Genomic DNA, 17,932 nt, shown 5'->3' with positions numbered 1-17,932 from the left:
GAATATACTGGGTAAAAGAGAAGCAGACACGTGGCTGGACAATTCATACCTCTCACATGCACAAGGGGGGCACACGAGAAATTGCCTAGAAGTTTCCTATTTTTATTTACTTAGTCATTTTATATTTACATAGATGAATTTTTATTCATTGTAAATAAAAGTTAGTTCATGGTAGCTAATTAGCTAGATGACACTTGTACATAGTCATCATTCATCATATTCCCTTATGGGGGTGTACATGGTGTTAGGATTGGAAAAGTCTTCTATTCATAATCGGAACAGAATTATAATAGGGGAGCAACTCTCACACTCAACTATTACCACAAATCAATCCTAAACTTAATACCTATATCTCACTCAAGTGTTTTCCTTACTGTTTTTCTCTCTTGCTCTTGGTGATGCTACAAATGATAGAAGACTTCCCTATTTATAGGGATGACATGAACCTATTGATGTCATTTGTGACTCAAGCAAGCTTTGACAATTTGTCAAATACAAGTAAGATGTTTTCTTCCTTAAAACAAGGACTATGTTTTCTTCCTCAAAACAAGGGAAATGTTTTCTTCCTTAAAATGAGGGAGATGTTTCCTGTCACGACCCAACCCCGTAGGCCGTGACTAGTGCCCGAACTGGGCACCCGAACCCGCTCATCCAATCCGAATCACATACAGATAGCGTATACGGGCACAAATATCACACGCTGCCTCAAATTATCTCAAACTGTCTCAAACACATTTCAAACACAACCATATATATATATATATATATATATATATATATATATATCAGAAGCCGACAAGGCTATCAAATGGCGCAACGGCCCCAAAACATATACAATTGCATGCCGACAAGGCTGCCATGGCGAATAGGATCATACAAACACACCTGTACAGAAGTAGACACAACCCACATACGTCTACAGACCTCTAAACAGACCAACTGAATCATATGGCGGGACAGGGCCCCGCCGTACCCCTGAACAAATATATACATATGCAAAGAACGAATATATACCAAAATGCAGGCTCCGGAATGATAGGAGCACTCCAAACAGCAGAAGAGGGTGTTCTAAACTGGTGGATCACCAAACTGTGCGTCTATACCTGCGGGCATGAAACGCAGCCCCCGAAGAAAGGGGGTCAGTACGAAATATGTACTGAGTATGCAAAGCAGAAGATACAGAAAACAAATCTGAGGCATAAACGAAATAGAAGTACAGAAAATAAGTACAAGCCCAAAATATCAAAATGTTACTTTCGAAATATAAGTCATGCATAGGGCACAGAAAATATGGTCGCCCTCCCGTCAATGGCGCCATAACACAGCATAACACCAGAAGGTTTCAAATCTCCGTCTCCCCGTCACACATTATAACACAGCATAACACCATACACAGCATAACGCCAAATATAAGTGGAACCCGACCCTCTAGCGAGTGGCTCGGTGAACCATAAACACAGCATAACACCGGAGTATATCAAAGTGCCCACGACAACAGAACCGGCCCGGGACTCGGCGAAAGATATAACAGAACGCACGAGCAGAGTCGTGAATAACCATATGCATAAAATCATTATCATGGACTCAAATATAAGTAAAATGGCCATACTTGAGAATCAAAATAATAGTGATACTAAATTCTTTCAAAAGTCTTCCGAATTACATAAAGGAAAGTCGCGCGACCCACGGACGGGTATCGACCCGAGCCGGGCCCGCCTATGGAGAAAATACTCATCATACGCCATGCAAACTCCTACGAAAATATCGGAGCAATCCGAACCTTTATGTGAAAGATACGGCGTCCATAGTTACGGAATTCTTTAACACAAAACTTTTTATGCAATATTTGGAAATCAATTATTTCGAAGACATAAGAGTTCATATTTCATCAAATCAAACATACAAATGCCAAGAAATATATATATATATAGGAGTCATAACGTGCTCGGATTGCGAATTTAGAATTTCCTCGAGGCTCGTGACATAGCCTATTTATAACTAAGGCAAGCCAAAAGAAGGAAGGTGTGAGCTTTACATACCTCGTACGCACTCCAAGCTAGCCCAACTCAAGCTAATCCCAACTTACGCCTCGGGCTCCCCAAGGTCTACAATTACGTCAACGAATATCACACATTAGACATAGGCACTTAGGCGATTTATTTCAAACTAACACTCAATTCTACAGAAATTTGGGCAGCATTTCCCCTGTAAATAGGCCAACCCCGAGAATTTAACTCGGCCAAATCAACAACAACAACAACAATAACCAACCTAGCAACCCCAATAACCAATCCGAAAGGCAATATAGCATTAATAACTCTCTTTTACAACATTCAACAACATTCATAATATTCAATGGACATTTTAAACAATTGACACAATATTTTCAACAATCCAACAATTGCTCCAATTTTCCCGAAAACAGTCCCAAACCCGAGAACCTCGCTATACACGCTTCCGACTTTCGAATCATGATTTGCACCAATAATCCACATTCTAACAATGCTATTCTCATAAAAATAAAAATTGCATTAATTGCACATAATTCTCCAAATCAGTCCGTAAAACTTACCATATCAACTTGCGACATTAAACTCTCATTTCCAACACAAAAGTCACCACAACAACCACTAAAACACTAAGCGACATTAATGCGTTCTTTGGCATATAGTATGACCCACATTCGGCTATCACCATACATGCATACATTAGTGATTCTTAGCCATCCTACACACTACAACAATTAAACATGCTACATAAGATCACTTCATCACCTCAACACCACACAACACACACACACCTCATACGACTAACACACCATGCACACCACTCACTTCCAACCTACTATATTTCACAAATTTCACCCATATTAACATACTACAATAGGCATAAAACATTCACAACACATAAACAAGATCAAATCTTACCTTTCTTTTTCAATTCCACAAATAGGCTAGGGTTTGCGATATCGTAAACGGATGGCTTGATCGCTCCAACATCGCTTCCACGCTGCTTAGGGACCTCCAATTAGTGGATTTACACCAAAGAAATATTTTTAGAGTGGCTCAAATTGGACTTGGTTTTTCTTGTTCTTGGCCGAGAGGTGTGGTGTTGGTGTTCTTCAATTTCCTTGATTTTTTTCTAAGTGTTGAAATGAGAGAAGATGACTTAAGAGTCATCTTTTAAGTTCCCACATTAACTCTCCAAGTGTCCATGGCCCACACATGTGTTGGACCATTTAAAATTGGCCACAACAATGTGTGGGACCAACTCCAAATCACACAGCCACAAGGCTTTTTTTTTGGCAAGATTTCAACTTCCAATTATATGAATTTTGGTCCCAATTTTTTTCCTAAGTTTTTTTTTTTTCATGCCAACAATTTCATGTACAACTTATGTCTCAAAATAAAATCGAAGGTCAAAAGTCCCGACTTCAAGTCCCGGAATGGTCTTGGCCCTAACTTATCATAGTTAATCCGGGTTGTCCCAATGTATAAAAATACGGGACATAACATTTTCTTCCTCAAATTATGGGATGGACCCAACAAATCTCCCCCTCCAGTCCCATACACCTGAAGGAGGGTACACTGACTTTTAGTTTGAGTGTATGCCGACAAGTTCTTTGCATAATTCGAACTTGTCTCTCGGTACCACCTTGGTCAGCATGTCTGCAGGATTGTCGTTTGTGTTGATCTTGGAGAGCTTCAGTTCAAGTTGCTCGACTGCTTCTCTGAGCCAGTGATATCGAACGTCAATATGTTTTGTGCGTGAGTGGTACCTCGAGTTTTTGCTGAGATCCATAGCGCTTTGACTATCACAATGAACTGTGTATTCTTCTTGTCGGAAACCCAGTTCTTGAAGGAAACGTTTCAGCCACATAAGCTCCTTCCCAGCTTCAACTGCGGCAATGTATTCGGCTTCTGTGGTTGATAGTGCTACACACTTTTGTAACTTGGATTGCCATGACACAGCTCCCCCTGCAAATGTGAATATATAACTCGAAGTTGATTTCCTGCTATCATAATCTCCTGCCATGTCAGTATCAGTGTAACCTTCCAAAATCGGCTTAGCTCCCCCATAGCACAAACATAGTCTGGATGTACCCTTCAGGTACCGTAGTATCCACTTGACAGCTTCCCAATGTTTTCTTCCTGGATTTGATAAGTATCTGCTCACAACACCGACAACATGAGCAATGTCTAGCCTTGTGCACACCATTGCATACATCAAACTTCCAACTGCTGAAGAGTAGGGCACTACTTTCATCTTCTTCTTTTCTTCTTCGGAAGAAGGACAACTTTCCTTGCTCAACTTGAAGTGATTTGCTAGTGGAGTACCAACAGGCTTGGTATTTTTCATGTTGAACCTTTTGATCACGCGTTCAACGTATTCCTCTTGTGACAAGAACAACTTCTTTGCCTTTCGATCACGAATGATTTTCATGCCCAAGATATGTTGTGCAGGGCCTAAGTCTTTCATATCAAAGAACTTAGACAAATATTTCTTCAAGTTGTTGATCATAGTTGCATCCTGGCCTACTATCAGCATATCATCCACATAGAGCAGAAGGATGATAAATTTTCCATCGGGGAACTTCTTCAAGTACACACAATGATCTGCAGTTGTTCTTTTGTATTGATGTTTCAGCATGAATGAGTCGAACTTTTTGTACCATTGCCTTGGGGCTTGTTTGAGACCGTAGAGACTCTTCCTTAACTTGCAAACGAGATGCTTTTTCTTTGGGATTCGAAAACCATCGGGCTGCTCCATGTATATTTCTTCCTCCAAATCACCATGCAGAAAAGTTGTTTTCACGTCCATCTGCTCAAGTTCAAGATCCATACTTGCCACCAATCCGAGAACCACTTGGATAGACATCATCTTCACAACCGGCGAAAAAATCTCATCAAAGTCGATTCCTTCCTTCTGTTGGAAACCTTTGATTACGAGCCTTGCCTTGTACTTCACGATATTTCCGCTAGCATCTTTCTTGAGCTTGAAAACCCATTTGTTCTTCAAGGCCTTCTTTCCCGGAGGAAGTTTCACCAACTCATATGTTTGATTCTTTTGTAAAGAATTCATTTCTTCCTCCATGGCCTGTCGCCAATTGGATTTTTCACGATGAGATTGAGCTTCTTGAAAGCTCTCTGGCTCCCCCTCGCTGGTAAGAAGGATCCATTCTGTTGGCGAGTATGACCTTTGAGGGATTAACCCTCGTGCAGAACGTCGAACTTGATTATTTCCAGCTGCGTCTTGGGGTGAAGGCTCCCCCTGCTCAAGAATTTCTTCGTTTTGATCATCATCAACATCTGCCGGATCAATGTTTTCTTGTTCATCATGGACATTATCATGAAGTTCCTCGTTGTTGAGAGGAATGTGTGGTGATTCAGGGACATCATCTGGAGCATGATAACTTCGTTGCTTGTTGACTGTTGAAGCACACTCATGAAACTGGTTTTCATGGAACACGACATCTCTACTTCGAATCACTTTCTTCATTTCGGGATCCCACAGCCTGTATCCGAACTCTTGATCTCTATAGCCGATAAAGATACACGGAGTTGATCTGAGATCAAGCTTCTGCCTCAACTCCTTGGATATATGCACAAATGCCTTGCACCCGAACACTTTCAAGTGAGAATATGAAATATCTTTCCCAGACCATATATTTTCTGGAACTTCAAAGTTCAATGGGACTGAAGGTGACCTGTTTATAAGATAACAAGCTGTCAGAACAGCTTCGCCCCAGAATGGCTTTGGTAGTTTAGCCATACTGAGCATGCATCGAACTTTCTCAGCAATAGTACGGTTCATTCTTTCAGCTACACCGTTATGTTGTGGTGTTCGTGGCACCGTTTTCTCATGTCTGATCCCATGTTTAGCACAATATGCCAAAAACTCCCGGGAAGTGTACTCGCCTCCATTGTCGGATCGGAGGCATATCAGCTTCTTTCCAGTCTCCCTTTGTACCATAGCATGGAATGTCTTGGAACGATCAAATACTTGATCCTTCGATTTGAGACAATAAGCCCAAACCTTCTGTGATGCGTCGTCGATGAATGTCACGAAGTATTTGCTGCCACCAAGAGATTCTTCTTCAATGGGTCCGCACACGTCAGAGTGGACAAGGCTCAGCAACTCGGAACGATTCTTTATGGTGGAACTGAAAGAAACTCTATGTTGTTTCCCGAATAAACAGTGATCACAGGGATCCAAAGTTACGTCTTTACCTATTGAGATGGCTTCTTTCTTTGCAAGAGTCGTCAATCCTTTCAGACTCATGTGGCCCAATCGTCTATGCCACAAGTTTGGCGATGTCTCTTCTTCAACTGCATTGAGACTCGGTCGATACAACTTTACATTGGTTTTGTAAAGAGTACCACAAATATGTCCTCTAGCAATAACCATAGAGCCTTTGGAAAGCTTCCACGTACCATCCTTGAACAGATTTCCATACCCCTGTCGATCCAGAGCTACTCCTGAGATCAGATTCAATCTCAGATCCGGAACATGACGAACCTCTTTTAACACAAGTGAGCTTGCATTGCTGGTTTTTATGTGCACATCACCAATGCCAACAATGCTCGAGAAACTGGTGTTGCCCATCTTCACAACGCTGTGGTCTCCAGATTTATAAGTACTGAACAAATCCCGGTGTGGAGTGGCATGGAATGATGCAGCAGTATCAATCACCCACTCAATATGATTTGTGCCCACGTGTAGGCATGCTTCCTCTCCGCATGTAACAAGTGCAATGTCTGGTGACACGGTGACCATGGTCTCACCATCTTCCTTGCTCGAACTCTGGTTAGTTTGAGGTTGCTCCCGTTTAAGATTTCGACACTCCACCTTCTTGTGGCCATAGTTGCCACAATAGTTACAATAGCCCTCGAACCAAGTGTTGGTATCGAAGGACTTTCCCCGCTCTCGTGATCTCCTTCGAACTTGAGATCTTCCTCTACTTTGACCTCGACCTCTACCTTTGCCTCGGCCTCTTCCTCTACCTCCGCTTCTACCTCCGTTGCGTCCACTATTTTCAGAAACAAGGGCATATGATTGATCTACCCCGACTTCTTTTCTTCGCGATTCCTCGTTTATTAAGGCGTCCGTGACCATCTGCATGGTCACCTTACCATTGGGGGCGGAATTACTGAGAGTGACGACAAGAGTCTCCCAGCTATCAGGTAGAGAACTTAGGAGCAAGATTGCTTGCTCATCTTTGAGAACCCATTCGGCTGCACTTAGCTGGTTCACGAGATCTTGGAACTGACTTGTGTGTTCTGTGACAGAGGTACCGCTACGTAGCTTGTGATTTACCAATCGCCTCATCAACAATGTTTTATTTCGAGCCGTTTTTGCTTGGTACATGCTCCCAAGCTTTTCCCAAAGTTTGTAAGCACTCGTTTCCTGCGCGACATGATGGAATACACTATGGTCAATCCACTGTCGAATTTGTGCGACCGTTTTCCTATTCATTCTTGCCCATTTTTCGTCTGCCTTCTTGTCGAGTTTGGCACCTTTATTTTCGAACGGCTCGGCTAAATCCTTCAAATTTAACAAGTCCTCCATACGAGGTTTCCACATGTTATAATTTGAGGATGTTAGCGGAATCATGGTATCCGATGATGATTTCTCCATGATAAAGTGCACCTAATCTGCTTGTACTGGACTGTGGAAGCAGAATCAGGAAAAACGGGACTCACGGTTGAATCCGGAATGGTCAAAAACTTAGGGAACCGGTCTGACCAATCTGAAAATCGAACAAAAACAGAGTGAACCGGGCTGCACTAATTCAAACCGAACCGGGCCGGTTTAACCACTGGCTGGTTGAAAGAGTCAACAAAAGGATGATGTGGCAATTGGACTTTGACCAGATCTGGTTCTGGTCAAACGGGTTGGTCGGATCGGGTTTCTCCGGTCGTCTTCTCCGGCGAGCTGGTGGCCGGAAGGTGGCGGAGCGGCGGCGGCGGCGATGGTGGACAGAGAAACTTTGACTGGACTTTTGGAGGCCTTCCGGTGGTCGAAAAATTCTGAAAAATATATATTCGGAATCCTCGGAACGAGATCTTTCTAATGGTATACTCAGAGCACAATTTTGGGACAAAAAATTTTTGACTGAAAATTTTACGAAACTTTAAAAGATTGGCCTGAAAGATTAACCAAGCTCTTGATACCACTTGTTAGGATTGGAAAAGTCTTCTATTCATAACCGGAACAGAATTACAATAGGAGGAGCAACTCTCACACTCAACTATTACAAAAAACCAATCCTAAACTTAATACCTATATCTCACTCAAGTGTTTCCTTACTGTTTTTCTCTCTTGCTCTTGGTGATGCTACAAATGATAGAAGACTTTCCTATTTATAGGGATGAAATGAACCTATTGATGTCATTTGTGACTCAAGCAAGTACTTGACAATTTGTCAAATACAAGGAAGATGTTTTCTTCCTTAAAACAAGGAATATATTTTCTTCCTCAAAACAAGGGAAATGTTTTCTTCCTTAAAATGAGGGAGATGCTTCCTTCCTCAAATTATGGGATGGACCCAACACATGGATCGAGTTGGTTCGGATTTTTTAAACACCAAACCAAACTAATTGCGTCGGGTTTTAAAATTTATACACCAAACCAAACCAATAAAATTCAGGTTTTTCAACCTCGGGTTTTCTCGGGTTGTTGGATTTTCTCGGGTTTTTCGAGTTTTTTTTCGGAATAGTCTTGATACAAAACATATAACTTTTACTTCAAATATTTCTTTAGCCCTACTAAGATACAATTATATAATTAAGGTGTTTCTTAAGAAAATAACACAAAATGTGAGAAGAGTGATGACATTGTATTAAAATATTCAACAAAAGCTAATATAATCGGTTAAAATAAATATTGCTAATTAACAAGCCATAAAAGAAAATGACCATAATTTGAAAATAGTAAGTCATGCTAAAATAAGTATTAATTATATGACAAAGAAAAAAAAACTTAAGTTATGTATTTTTACTCTCTAAATCAATTATGCAAAACTAAAGAATAGATATCCAACATTATTGTCATTTCTAGTGGTAAATTGAATTTCTTTTGTTAGGATTAGTGTTGAGTTGATTTTGGTTTGAACTTTATTTGAGTTACTAACATCCATAGGATATAAAACTTATTGACATTCAAAATTCTAAGTTCAAGCTTGAATAATATGATAATAGATAAAAAATTACGAAAAAATTTAAGAAATATTTATAAATTACTTTACAAATAAATATTTTTATGTATAAAATATTTTAAAAATTGAATACATGTAATATCGGGTTGGTTTGGTTAGGTTTGACTTTTTTTAGCTAAAACCAAACCAAACCAATTATGATCGGGTTTTTTTTCCAACACCAAACCAAGTCAAACCAAACCACTAGTCGGGTTTTTTTCTCGGTTTGACTCGGTTTATCGATTTGGTGCGATTTTTCGGTTTACTTTGTACACCCCTATTCCCTTGTATAGCTATAAATAGATGTACAGTGAGCAAAACTAACACACAAGAAATTTGGCTCATTTCAATTCTATACAATTTTATCCTTTGACAACTCCATCTTCAACTTCAACTTCAACTTCAAAATTTTAGATAAAGTAAAAAAAAATTGATTTTTATGGCCAAACGCCTACGAATCATTTTTGCATTTGTATTCTGGAAAGTCTCCATCTTGAAATTAAAGAATACTATGAACTGATCTTAAAGATTCAAAGAGCTGAGATTGATCTATAGCTGAGATAGATTGATCTATGTATTTATAAAAGCACCCTTGCTTGTAGTCAGGGGCGAATTTGTGTGTAAATTTTGGGTCACGTGAACACATGGTCACTCGATTAATCTCGATATATTATGTGTATAATTCTAAAAATATATCTAATATTAACTAAGTGAACACATGATCATAATGGGCTGAGTGGAGCACGGTCAAAGGTTATCTTTGTTTTCTCAAGGTCACTGGATTCGCCTTTGGTTGTAGTCATTACACTACGGCAATCAAATTTCCACATAAATGGTCTTTCCTAATCAAGAAAAATAACAAAAAAAAAATGCATGACTTAACTTTTCTGGTTACTGTTTACATCTAAACTGGTGAAAACATCAAAACTAGCCCAAACCACATATCGTTAAAATCACATAACGGCCTGCAGTCTCACTTGGTCTGATAATTTTCACGACTTGGCCACGTTTTAGACCATAATATCTAGCAACTGGATCAGTGATCAAAATTCGAGGAAGCTGTTTAAACAGAGGAAAATATTAGGCACTCGATTAGATAGAAAACTGAACATAGTAATCAACCACACCTATCTAAATAGCATAGAGCCAATCAAAATGATATGAACAAATTAAACAATTAGACAAAAGCTTTGTTGATCATCTGATCCTCTAAGAGTAATGCATTTTTGAAGGATTCGAGCAACATAGGTCAAAAGGGCAGTAGAATCACTCTCGGTCAAAACTCAACCCACCTTGGATGATATGCAGAAGCAGATCAGCCTGAACAGATTTTTTAGAAATATATATGTGAAGTCAGTCTGAACATGTATGTCGATTTGTTCGTATAATGCACCATGATCTTAAGCCATTGTTTTGTGGCTTATTTAGTTAAGTATTGGTTGTCTAGTGGTATAATCCACAATGGTACATAAGCTATTTTATTGCCTCATCTACTTGAAAAAGGGCTCTTAAAGCTATTATCATTTCAGCACTTAAGGGGGCTAGGCATTGCATGCCTGAATCTCTCAGCACTTTCCTGTATTGTAGGAATTAGATTTCTTAAACTTGAAATTTAGTCTTTGCACTTATATTCCTTCTGAAGCTTGAAAATGCCATCAAATGAAAAGGTCCTATCCTAATCAGATTCAAGTTCTGGTGAAATCCAGACTAACATGAAGAAGTAATTTTTCTTGATAATTGAAAAAAATCCACTGTTTTTAGCTTCCAAGTTCGGTAGTATATACACCAATATCTCCCTCCTAACTTTTGAAAAGTTACCCCATATTTGATCCATTGGTTCTAAGCATTATCTTGCAAGTGATTAGACGAATTCTACTAAGAACTAGTCAAAATACTCTAGTTTTGACATAGATTTCGATCTGATGAAACTCCGGATAGCAATCTGATAATTAGGAAGAAGGGTATCTTAGAGAGTCTGGGAAGGGTAGAGGGTACGCAGACCTTACCCCTATCTTACAAGGTAGAATCGGCTTACAAGGATACTAAAAACAAAATAATCACAAACTAGGAGTTAACTAAGCTCCTCAGCTATTTCATAACAATTTCAATCCTTCATTCAAGTAGTAATGACAAACTATTAGTAGAAATAGTATAGTACTCACCTGGAAAAACTCTAAGTGGAACTTTGTAGATACTTCATTTATTAAATCGCGAGCTCTGGGAGTCAAATTTTGTTGTACAACTAGAATTGCTTGTAAGACATCTGTTTTCATGCGCTCTGCATAAGGTCTTATTGTCTTAACACCGACCTTTGCCTCCTCCGGAAAGAACACATATATCTTGAATCAATAAACCAAAGAAATGGCTGAGACATAGGTAGCAAATAATTTCCCTAAGCATTTTGGAATCAACTTTAAAATGTTTTGAGCAAATAATTCCAAGTGGAGTACAAGAAAAGGAATAACTTAACACAGAGTGGACTGACATACTAGTAGAAAAGGAATAACTTAACACATAAAACCTCAGGGGAAAAAAAAAAAACAGATCTGTTGCTGGAAAAGTAAAACAAACCCCGAAAAGTTCATCGATTCAAAGAAAGATTAAAATCGTTAAGACAATAGAACACTGCAAATAAACTGCCAGTCACCTTAACAACAATTAGGCAAGAGAGAAAATTGAAAGAATGAACCTGTTCAGAACTGTTGTTGCGCTTGGCTTTCTGAATTACAAGGTCTTCTCTCTTCATGTTCTCGCCGTACTTCTGAAGGAACTGATGTTTTGACATGTTTATCTCAAACTCTCCAACAAGGTAGCCCCTATCGGCCAACATTTCCATCAGTGTCTTACGAACTCTGAAAAGTCTCGAGAACTCTCTTCTGATAGAGTCATCTTTGCCCTGCTAAACTCAAAAATTCAAAAAAACGTTATTATTGTAAAGAATATGGTAGAACTCCTAGTTAGAGCTAATACTCTGAGCACTAAACACATCAGACAAGAAGTTCAATGTATCATTTTTGTAACAAGGACCTTTTCCCATTTTTTAAAATATAAGTACATGATGGATGGACAAGACAGGTAGATGAGTTATATTAGGCATGGAAACTATTCTGAAGAAGCAAAAAAATTGTCTTTCTGAATAGTTTTCTTGGCAAATAAAAACACTAATGCAAAAGAAACACAAGTTCAATGGTGATGGCGCTTAAGTTGTTAAATTATATAGCATATGTGATACCACAAATTGCTTTTCTGAAACACCAAATTCATATCCAACGTTGAGAGATTCTGATTTTCGTCATAGAAAATTGAAAGTAATGTTTTTGTGGTCTCCAGATCAAATTGTAATAGTACAGTCCCATAGGAAAGGGATAAAAATATCCTACCTTCCCATAAAGGGATGTATTATTTTCCTATCTTATCTTTTCCTGCTCAGTAACAATTGTATCATTCTATCGATTTGCACAAGAATGACAGGTAAACAATAGTTAAAATATGTTCTAGATATGGAAACTTATATCCAAATGTAAGGATGTAAAACTAGCATTTAAAAAGGACATGTGTTACATGACGGTCCAAGAGTTTGTATTCACAACCACTACTAAAAAAAAAAGGGCGTTTTCGACTAAAAAAATTCGACCACATTTTTGGTCGAAAAAAATCGACCACGCGCGGTCAAAAAATCAAGAATTTAATTTTTATTTTATTTTCAGTAGGATTTCGACCACACGGGGTCGATTTTTTAAAATGAAAATATAATTTCGACCACGTGTGGTCGAAATTAAATTTTGTATGAATAATAAATGGGAAACGTTTAATTTAAAAATAAAAAAATGTTTATACCACATCTGCTGGTCTTTACTTTTCAATTGAAGGTTTTTCTCTCTCTCTCTCTTTCCTCTCTCCCTCTCCTCTCTCTACCCACACACACCACCTCTCTCCCTCTCCTCTCTACCCACACCACCAGCCCACCGCCCCACCAGCCCAGACCCTCAACCCACCGCCTTCCGACCACCGCCAGTCCACCGTAGGCGGCGCAGCCCATTATTTTCAGGTACGTTTTTTTTTTTTTTTTCCAATGTCATGAACACTTACCAATGCATAACAATCTCATGTTATTAGCTACATTACCTTCTATATTTAGTAGATTTGATAACTTTATTTAGTGTTCAATATTTGTTTTAGGGTTTATATTATGTTATTTTTTTTTGGATTTTGAATTGAAATTGAATGTTATTTTTTGGGCTGTTTTGGTCCCTTTTTTTGGGACTATTTTGATTCTTTATTTATGTGCTATTTATTTATTTTGGTTCTTTATTTATGTGCTCTTTATTTATTTTTTCTTTCCATTATGAAGTGCTAACATTATTGAGGCTACTGGGTACTTAAGCATGTATTGTTTTCCGCCCAATATTATATTTTTTTGTTTGGAAGCTAGCAATGACATACAAATATATTGTTTAAGCACTGAATCTTACAAAGTAATTATAGATTAAAGGTAGTTGAGTGCCTGCAACTTAAAACTTCTAGGTCTGCAAGACTCTGTCGCTCCTCTCCCTTCTTTCCGTTCTTTTTGGGCGCTTAAGTTGTCAATTAGCAAAGTTTTCAACAATGCAACTAGTCAATGGAAAAAATTAGAAGTATATTTTACTAGCAAAGTTTAAGTTGTCATTCTTTTTGGGCGCTTAAGTTGTCAATTAGCAAAGTTTTTGGGCTGTTTTGGTTCAAATTTTGGGACTGTTTTTGTTATTTTTTGGGAATGTTTTTGGTCATTTTTTGGACTGTTTTTTCAGAGTGTTTTTTTTTTTTGGACTGTTTTTTTGGACAGTTTTTGGGGACTGTTTTCGTGGACTGTTTTTTGGGACTGTTTTTTTTTTTGGGCTGTTTTTTTTTTTTTGAACTGTTTTTGGTCATTTTTTTGTACTGTTTTTTCTAGTTGTTAATACATGGGTGGTTATTATGTAGTTATTAATTAAAGTTAAAAAGATTTAGATACGTGAGAGACCGTTGAATCAAATGGAGTATAAATCAGCTTCGATACATATCTTGTTAAATTGCCCAGAAGTTTAACCTTATTATGAGTAAGTTTACCAAAAATTACAAAATTTCATCATTTAAATTGAGAATAGGGGCTAACCTAAATCAACACACTAATTTCGGATGCATAGATTCTTACGTCCTACATAAACCTATGTATTATACAATAGGAAAATAAAAGAGTCTAAATTCGTGAGCGACCGTACTTGATGCATAATCTGAGCAAGTGAATTCATCATCAAGTACAAAGAAGCACAAAGCACATTGAGAATGCTACTAATTTAAAAAATCCAGATGATTTCACATTTTTCATCTCTATAGTTGCCATCATCTTCTGAATAATCTGTCATTATCTACTTTATCATATTCATCCTTTTTTTTTTTTTTTTGGTGGAAGATGATTTTTCCCTTTTGTGTTACCTGCTCTCTTTCATCTTCAACTTAGTGAAAGCCTTATTAGTCTTGTTTTAAGATAAAAAGGATTTTTTAAAAGCAATCTAAACATAGTTTTTTTTTTTAATAACCGTGGTTCTAGGGCCAGCTTGCGTGCACCTCGACTAATTTCACGAGATATCCGCCACCTCCCACCAACACCAGGTCCCAGGTAACTCTTTCCATCGAGGCTAGGACAATTAAACATAGTTTAAATCTTTGTTAACTTCATCAGGTACTTGAGCGTGAGGCTAAAGATTTGAGAGGATTTTTTAAAGCAAACTAACACAGTATATCGAATCTTTGCTAACTTTAACGGGTACTTGAGTGTGAGGATAAACATCTCTTTTTTTCTTTACCTTCACCAAGTATCTGGTATCTTCCACCAACACAAACACAGGTTAAGTTGTCCACCCAAGCTTACACAGATGACAAACGCCAAACTGTATTTAAGCCTAAACGACAGATTTCTTTGGTAATTTTACAATTACAATATTGATCATCAAACTCAACTCCATCCTCCTATTCGACAAGCAAACAATTTAATCTCTGATTTTCAACTAAATTTAGTTAAAGAAAAGAATTGCAGCTAAGGCAAAAAATATAAATATACAATTCAACTTCTAACAATCAACAACTTTGACACAAAAGTAATTACTTACTAAATATGTAGGGGTATATATTTTGACACAATTTATAATTACAATCCACCGTATTACCACATGGAAAGCAAATAACAACATAATTACTCGCACAATCACAATTAACAATGATGCTACCATTCAACCAGAAAAAATCACAAGTAACAATGATATAAGGGGTTGTTTGGTAGCTGGTTTGGAGTTGAGTTATACAGGTATTAAATCTTGCATAAGTAATACCAGGTTTGGTAGCTGGTTAGGAGGTAGGTTATTTATGTAAAAATTAATACGGTGTTTGGTTTGCAATTTAAAAACCCTCATAACTGATACATGTAGAACTTATATGGGAATCTATGCATTATTTTATGCATGATAAAAGATGAAAAATCTAAAACATGAATAACTAATACGTGAATAACTAATGTCTATATAAAATAATATATAAATTTCCTCGTAACTAATCCTTATAATACTAATAGTTGCATAACTACAACCAGCTACCAAACAACTACATAACTATGAAAATTCAGTAAACATTGTGTTTATGATTAAACATTAGAGCAAAAGTAAGGAGAAGAGGTAGATACAATTCTATTACGTAGGAAAAAAAAGACGTTGAGACGTTTGTTTTACTTTTACAGAAAAAAACTGAAGTTATATTTGACAGAGTTAACGAATTCAAAGGCAGAAAGCAGTTGAACTTATATTTGGGCTAAGGCCCTGACTTTCAAATGGGCCTCTACAGGGTTCATCTGCTTTGGGGCAATTCGCAGAATTGCCCTTCTTTTGGGGTGGTCTTTAAATTTTGCCCCTCATATTTGCGGTCTTTAAATTTTGCCCCTCATATTTGTGGTCTTTAAGTTTTGCCCTTAGCTTGGATACCTGAGGTTCTGGGTTCGAACCCCCGCTCAGGCATAAAATAAAAAAATAATTTCGCAAGGCAGAGCTGGAGGGAGTATATGCCGGATCCGACATAAAGTCCTTAAGGAAAAACTAAAGTTATGTCGGAGGGGGCATAACTTTTCCTCAAGGCATAATTTAGTTATGCCTTATGGGGCAAAACTTTTCCTTAAGGAACTATGCCTTATGGGGTAGACTTTTAATTAAGGCATAACCAAAAGTATGCCTCATAAGGCGGAACTTTTAGTTATGCCTTAAGGAAAAGTTCCGCCTTATGGGGCATACTTTTAGTTATATGCCCCATAAGGCGGAACTTTTCCTTAAGGCATAATTAAAAGTTTGCCTTGAAAAGTAAAAAAATAATATATATATATATATATATATATATATATATATATGTCTCAAGGCAAAGTCTGCTCCCTCCGGCATAACTTTAATTTTTCCTTAAGGATTGTATGCCGGATCCAGCATACACTCCCCCCAGCCCTGCCTTGCAAAATTCTTTTTTTATTTTATGCTTGAGCGGGAGTTCGAACTCAGAACCTCAGGTATCCAAGTGAAGGGCAAAACTTAAAGAACACAAATATAAGGGGCAAAATTTAAAGACCACCCCAAAAGAAGGGCAATCTGTGCAAAAAAAAAAAGTCTGCTTTTTCATTATTTTTTGTGAAATCTACATGGCATAACTAACACTAGTATATATTTATATTTAATAGATATAGTTTAGATAAATTACATCATATAGTTAAGAGTAATATGTTAAATACAATTAATAGTTATATATATATATATATATATATATTTAAAGTAGAATATTTTATTATTATTATTTATAAATTTGGGGGTCGACTGCTTCTTCTCTCAGGGACTGACCGCCTCCGGAGCTCCGACCACCAACCAACAACAACACACCACCGCGGTGCCGTCTCTCAGAGTTGTAAGCCACCGTCGACTCTGCCATCGTCTCTCTCTCCTGCTGTCTTTGTTGATGGCGGCGACGACTTTCTCTTTCCCGTCACCGTCTCTCTCTCTCTCTTTTCCGCCACAAACACGCCGGAAATAGCCAGATCTGGCCGGAAATGCCTCCATAAGTGCTGCTGTTGTTGTTATGAAGTTTCCGGCAGATCTAGCCAGAAACCGTCAGCAGATTTGGCGGAAACTAGTGGTTGGTGTTGTTGTATTCACGATACAGCGATTGTATTCACTTTTTTGAGCTTTTTTTTTGTTAATTATTTAGATTGTATTCATATTTTTAGGGTGTATTTGTTAATTTCCAGCAGATCTAACCAGAACTAGTGGTTGGTGTTGTTGTATTCACGAATACGACGATTGTATTCACTTTTTTTGAGCTTTTTTTGTTAACTTTTTAGATTGTATTCATATTTTTAGGGTGTATTTGTTAATTTTTGGTGTATCTATGTTTTTATGTATTCAGTTTTACTCGTTGTATTCATGAATACATCGAGCCCGTTTATGAATACAGATAGTCATTTCATGAATACAGTGGAAAAAAATTTCGTTGTATTCATGAATACAGCGGAAAAAAAAATGAATACAGTGAAAAAACTTAGCTATGCCCAATTTTAAACCCCTAAACTTTAGTCATTTATGTAAAATGTCCTTTGTTTTGTGCACGGATTCCTTCAAAGGCGCTGGTCTTTAATTTTTATCCCTCGCTTAAAAAGTAGTGGATTCTGGGTTCGAATCCCCACTCAGTGAAAAAAAGACCGTA

General features: G+C 37.7%; 1 protein-coding gene and 1 long non-coding RNA gene across 4 annotated transcripts; one reads left to right on the top strand and one right to left on the bottom strand.

The window, feature by feature from the left end:
- Positions 1 to 791: 791 nt before the first annotated feature.
- LOC132640297 (DNA-directed RNA polymerases II and IV subunit 5A-like) lies at positions 792 to 12,567 on the bottom strand. Of its 3 annotated transcripts, XM_060356819.1 has the most exons (4): positions 11,886 to 12,567; positions 11,359 to 11,535; positions 2,040 to 2,105; positions 792 to 1,103 (listed from the first exon to the last, which is right to left on the bottom strand). In XM_060356819.1, exons 1-3 carry the CDS (start codon positions 12,030 to 12,032, stop codon positions 2,067 to 2,069), a joined length of 363 nt encoding a protein of 120 aa, XP_060212802.1. In that variant the 5' UTR covers positions 12,033 to 12,567; the 3' UTR covers positions 792 to 1,103; positions 2,040 to 2,066. The 3 variants fall into 3 exon arrangements, with proteins under 3 accessions (XP_060212802.1, XP_060212803.1, XP_060212801.1); XM_060356820.1 differs by lacking the exon at positions 2,040 to 2,105 and having other exon boundaries at positions 794 to 1,103; XM_060356818.1 differs by lacking the exons at positions 792 to 1,103; positions 2,040 to 2,105 and adding an exon at positions 9,942 to 10,255.
- Positions 12,568 to 13,039: 472 nt separating this feature from the next.
- Positions 13,040 to 17,634, top strand: LOC132640296 (uncharacterized). The gene is made up of 3 exons (XR_009582198.1): positions 13,040 to 13,244; positions 14,763 to 14,831; positions 17,066 to 17,634. It is a non-coding gene; the product is annotated as an uncharacterized LOC132640296 (long non-coding RNA).
- Positions 17,635 to 17,932: the final 298 nt, after the last annotated feature.

This window comes from Lycium barbarum, chromosome 5, assembly GCF_019175385.1.
Source record: "Lycium barbarum isolate Lr01 chromosome 5, ASM1917538v2, whole genome shotgun sequence".
NCBI classification, from domain to species: domain Eukaryota; kingdom Viridiplantae; phylum Streptophyta; class Magnoliopsida; order Solanales; family Solanaceae; genus Lycium; species Lycium barbarum.
The sequence above is the reverse complement of the archived record's forward strand: the minus strand, read 5'-3'. Positions and strand labels throughout refer to the sequence as shown.